Source organism: Lactuca sativa, chromosome 5, assembly GCF_002870075.4.
Source record: "Lactuca sativa cultivar Salinas chromosome 5, Lsat_Salinas_v11, whole genome shotgun sequence".
NCBI lineage: Eukaryota > Viridiplantae > Streptophyta > Magnoliopsida > Asterales > Asteraceae > Lactuca > Lactuca sativa.
The window spans coordinates 284,019,967-284,025,404 of NC_056627.2; the positions used below are offsets into that span (position 1 = coordinate 284,019,967).

Consider the following 5,438-nt stretch of genomic DNA (forward strand, 5'->3'; position numbering starts at 1 on the left):
ACAACGTAATAACATATCATATGAAAACATATTTTTTAAATACATAAAAAATACAAATATATATATATATATATATATATATATATATATATATATATATATATATATATATATACATACTAGTTTATAACCCGTGGAAACCACGGTTATAAAATTAATTGAAATTTTATAGTAAAACCTCAAAATTAATAATTAATTATTTTAAATAAATTATTAATTAAGATATATTTATATTAGTTTTGTGAAATTATAATCATTCCTTCAAATAAATATATATAATTAATTTTTAATATATATTAGACATTTTTTATTTGTGAATTAATGAAAACCATGATATAAAATTTAAAATTTAAAATGGAGAATAAATATATTGACAAATATCATCACATTAATTAGGAGACCTAATAAATTTAAAATGGAGAACTAATAGATTGACAAGTGGCATCATATTAATTAAGATGTCTAATATAGTGACACATGGCAAAATGACTACTCTTTTATTAGTGTATATATATATATATATATATATATATATATATATATATAGAGAGAGAGAGAGAAAGAGAGAGAGAGAGAGAGCTAGGTTCAAATGTTTTTAGCAAGTATTGTATGCCTAAATGCACCAATGAGAATTCAAGAAATAATTAAATCACTAATAAATAATAAAAGGGTATAAGAGTAATCTACACTATAATTAATTATGGTAAAAGAAAACAAAATCAATCAATATCCCACTAATTTAGGTTATCAGTTTCATATAACACCACCACCGATTCCCCCTACTTCTCTAAAAATCATCGTTCTAAACACAACTCCAAACCCCATGATTTCCAGTCAAGCATCCACACGCAAACATGGTCTGAAACACGCTTCTATTTGTGAAATACAAGCCTGTCGGAAAACCGGAACAGCGTCGGCAGAGCCTCAAGAGGCCGTCGGTGGCCTTGCCGGTCGAAACACGAGTGTGAAGGGGGTGGCGGTTCACGTCTTCAACAACAGCTTCGCAACACCGATGGTGGAGGCAAAAGGCTGGCAGCGGTGGAGGAAGTAAGAGGGGTGAAGATGGCGGCTGGGTAAACTCCGAATGGATGGTGGCGGCTAGAGAGAAGACGAGTTAGGGTTAGGGTATGGGAGCTCAGCATCGGCAAGAGATCCAGAAACAAAGAAGAAATACTCTCCGGATCGGTACCATACTTTTGATACAGGGGAATTCAAGATGAAGTCCGGAAATTACACAACCATTGACAACCAGAATGTTTCTGGATATGTTCTTGTAAAACTTCTTCTCCTCTTCTTCAATTGCGTTTTCATCACTTCGATACTAGATCTGAACCCTAATTTATTCGTTGGTAGCTAGATTATATTGCAAGCATTAAGTAATTTGGTTGTTGGTTGTTGCAGATTCAACTCTCCAAACCTTTCCCCCATCTGGAACACAAGGCAAGATCTCAGGCGGTTCTGGACCTCCCCGCGATGCTGATAGTGTGTGTTTAAATTCTTGAAGCATCTTATTAGTTTTCAACTATCTACTGCAATTTAGTAACTGCAGTTAATGGATCTTATTTAGTTTAGCTACATAGTTAAATCCATATAAACTTCATCAGTTTTAGGGCTTAGATTACTAGCATTTTAAGTTTCTTCTGGATTTGAATGCTTCATGACTTAGTTAACCTATCTAAAACCTCAGCCAATTGGAAAACAAGACTCATGTTATTTTAATCCTCCAAGCAAACTACCAACTAATGAACAGCTATTAGTTAGACTTATTAGAGATGTAATCTTTGTTATGTTTTCTCTTCAGATACATTCTCAAAGCCAGTATCTGGTTCATCAGAAGCACAACAAAGTAGTGGTTGGTTCAAGGTATTCACAGTTACTGCTTACCAGCCTTACTTTGATGTTGACACATCCGATGTTTTAGAAAGAATCAAAGATTCCCTCTTGCCCTTTGGAGGAAGCTTCAATGAAAAAACCGCTAGCAACCCAGACTTGTAAGCTTAAAACGGGAGGGAAGATCATCGGGTTCAAGTCCCGTGCTCCTATCTACCCTGGCTTTGGAATTCTTCTTCAAATTAAATCCGGTAATTACCATTGTCTATTATATCGTTTCCAATAGAATATGTTACAAATTCTTTAAGAATATTCAAAATCATTCTGCAAGAATAGTTTATTCTGTAAGAATATTTACTGCTGTATTCTATTATAACGCATTGAATTGTTTAATTTTTGAAAATTGATTATCTTTTCTTTTTGGATTTAGGTTTTGAAGAGGCTAACATTGATTTGGAAAAGGAAGAAAATATATAGAACGAGAGTATATTATACCAGAATGTGTTATGCTATAATGTATACAGTGTTGCTTAAAAATAATATTCTTTCAGAATAGATTAGTGTTTTTGTTGGATTTTGATGTTTTGTTTTTAATTTTTTCTTTCAGAATGTTGTTATTATTCAATGAATCACAATCATACAATGTAATTATTGTTATATTATTAGTTTAAGAATTGATTTGTGTATTCTTTCAGAATGTATTTACTAGTTTATGGTTGGCATTCTGTCATTCTGACAGAATAAAATCGAAAAATATATTTACTGGTTTATGGTTCGCATTCTATCATTCTAACAGAATAAAATCGGATTTTTAAATTTGAATTAATTTAAAATATTCAAATTTTTAAAAAATAAAGGAATTATTAATCCCTAAAAATCCAAAAATTTCCTTTTTTTAATATAGGTTAATTGACTAAAATGTCCTTATGTTGAAATTTGTGTGATTATACGGTACATGTTATCATATTCTATTAGCATAGACCCTCAGATCATGACATTTGATTATATTTCATCTGATGGTCCAGATTTGTGTATTCTGACACACAATAGTTAGTAAAAACAAAATAACCTAACACTATATATATATATATATATATATATATATATATATATATATATATATATATATATATATATATATATATATATATATATATATATATATATATATATATGTATAAATTTGTTTTCATAACACGCACAAAAATATATTTGTTTTATTTTAAAAAAAAAAGTTTCATTAAAAAATAGGTTTTTGTATTATTATTATTATTATTATTATTATTATTATTATTATTATTATTATTATTATTATTATTTATATTTTAACGAATTTCTTACTATATAAATCAGGTTTAGGAAATAAATGACAAGGAACTGTTCGGCTTAGTTGGTTAACGGCAGAATTTTGACGGATTTATTAAAAAGGGTCATGTGTAAGTTTTTTGCAAACCATAAATTATAGGGACTATTTTTGTAATTTTATCTTATTTTTGCCTTCAAACATTGAAGGGACAAGGTACACGTGGCAGTCATTTATCGGCGGGGCTCTATACAGGACCACCCTTTAAAGCAAAAGCTGAATCCTGGCCGACAGATACTTCATCCACGTAAAATCATGTTATAAGTACACACATATATCAAATCAGTCGTTTAACTTGTTTGCGCACACACACTCCACACCAGTACACATAACATTATTAGCTATCACTTATTCACTTCCTCCTTTATATCTCATTTCCCACATACTTTTAATCTCACAATTATTTCAATTCCCATCATCACTCTGACACACCCTCGCCTAACTCACTTCCACAAATGGGACAAAAGAAGTTCAGAGGAGTTCGTCAACGCCACTGGGGTTCCTGGGTTTCCGAAATACGTCACCCTTTACTGTATGTACTCTTTCACAATCTATTAATTACTGTTTTACCAGTGATTTTCGATATTAATTTACACTCTTTCTGTATGTGTAGGAAGAGAAGGGTGTGGCTAGGGACGTTTGAAACAGCAGAAGAAGCGGCGAGGGCGTACGACGAGGCTGCCATTCTGATGAGCGGCCGGAATGCCAAAACTAATTTTCCGATCATCAAAGCAGAGTCATGTAATAAAACCGACGGTGGGTCACTACCATCATCATCATCGTCTTCGGCGACCACTTCTGCTCTTTCAGCAATGCTAAGTGCGAAGCTTCGCAAATGTTGCAAGTCGCCGTCGCCGTCGTTGACCTGTCTCAGGCTGGATACAGAGAGTTCGCATATTGGTGTGTGGCAGAAAAGGGCGGGAGTTCATTCAGATTCTAACTGGGTGATGACAATGGAGCTTGGGAAGAACATGGGGATCAATCAGAAGGTCGAAGGAGAAACAGGTGATACTCCGACGACAATGGGTGTCCCGGAGACGGTGGTCTCAGCCCCCAGAGGCGGAAGGTATTGTAGTACTAGAAGCAGTGAGGAAGAGGATAAGATTGCATTGCAAATGATTGAGGAACTTCTCAACACAAATTAGCTAGTGGACCTACCTACATATAGAATAAATATGATATATACTGTAACTAGTCTTCATTACATGAACTACTCCTCCGTACCTTTCTTTTCACCCCATCTGTCGTTATTATGGATAAAATACAATCTATTTTGTCTTTTTTTTTTTTTTTATCGATATATGAATGTATTTTTAAGTTTTCTTATAATTTTCAATCGATATTATCATTTTCTTTTTATTTCGTTAATTGCTTATTTGGCATCTACGAAACAATTATGTGTCAATCCAAATACCAAATCAGGACATTGCCAAAACCGGTAAAAAGAGCAACCTAAGTTATTATTTCCTATAATTTACCCTAAATCAAATGGTTGTTTGAAGTTTTTACTATCACACGAAAAAAGGTCATATTCATCCAACAAAAATATTTGAACAAGATATAAACAAATTTGCCATGTATAGGATAACGAGGATATTGAAAGATCTATACATCAATTAGGTGGTGTTAGACACTTAAAAAGTGAACTAAAATTTACTTCAAATGTTGGTTTTGGAAGGATCTAACATGGCAAAAGATCCTTCGGTTTAGGAATTATGGCAATCCTTGAATTGGATGATAAATTGAACAAGAATTAATGTTCAATGAAGTATCCTATGATAATAAATTGATTAAGACATCATGACATCAATTCTATGAAAACGAATTATCACTAAAACTAATAAGCTTGAACATAAATATCGAAAAGTACATATTATAAAGGATATAAATTTGTGATTTGGTATAATGGCTATGAAAAGTACTGAAAACTACACGGACATCATAAAAAAATGGATGGCTTGACCTACTACAAGCATTTCAAACACACTAGACAACATCTATATTATTTTAAAAATACGAAATAGCATATGTTTTTATGAACACGAAACATCATAAAAGAACACCATGTGATGCATATGACTAAAAGAAAGTACTCCATACCCAAGAGTAGTGGTAAAGATAAGGAAGGTGAATGTTAGGATTTTATCTAGTTTAAAAGGGAAATGCAATGAAAATTTCACGTTTTAAACTGTAGTTCCTAAAGTTTAAATGAGAACCCACAATGATGTAAACAAAATAATAAGTA

General features: G+C 32.1%; 2 protein-coding genes across 2 annotated transcripts; both read left to right on the plus strand.

Annotated features, from left to right (window-relative positions):
- The first annotated feature begins 1,216 nt into the window (after positions 1–1,216).
- Positions 1,217–2,267, plus strand: LOC111910166 (uncharacterized). The gene is made up of 4 exons (XM_023905942.2): positions 1,217–1,349; positions 1,402–1,482; positions 1,802–1,991; positions 2,261–2,267. The coding sequence occupies exons 1-4, from the start codon at positions 1,217–1,219 to the stop codon at positions 2,265–2,267; spliced, it is 411 nt and encodes a 136-aa protein (XP_023761710.2).
- Positions 2,268–3,471: 1,204 nt separating this feature from the next.
- Positions 3,472–4,478, plus strand: LOC111910207 (ethylene-responsive transcription factor WIN1). The gene is made up of 2 exons (XM_023905992.3): positions 3,472–3,725; positions 3,807–4,478. The coding sequence occupies exons 1-2, from the start codon at positions 3,649–3,651 to the stop codon at positions 4,336–4,338; spliced, it is 609 nt and encodes a 202-aa protein (XP_023761760.1). The 5' UTR covers positions 3,472–3,648; the 3' UTR covers positions 4,339–4,478.
- The last annotated feature ends 960 nt before the right edge of the window (positions 4,479–5,438 follow it).

Excerpts from the sequence above, each read along its gene's own strand:
- LOC111910207 (XM_023905992.3), top strand. The coding sequence starts at position 3,649 with ATGGGACAAAAGAAGTTCAGAGGAGTTCGTCAACGCCACTGGGGTTCC. Across the intron at positions 3,726-3,806 it reads GAAATACGTCACCCTTTACT|GAAGAGAAGGGTGTGGCTAG; the intron begins GTATGTACTCTT and ends CTGTATGTGTAG.
- LOC111910166 (XM_023905942.2), top strand. The coding sequence starts at position 1,217 with ATGAAGTCCGGAAATTACACAACCATTGACAACCAGAATGTTTCTGGA. Across the intron at positions 1,350-1,401 it reads GAACCCTAATTTATTCGTTG|ATTCAACTCTCCAAACCTTT; the intron begins GTAGCTAGATTA and ends TGGTTGTTGCAG. Across the intron at positions 1,483-1,801 it reads ACCTCCCCGCGATGCTGATA|ATACATTCTCAAAGCCAGTA; the intron begins GTGTGTGTTTAA and ends TTTTCTCTTCAG.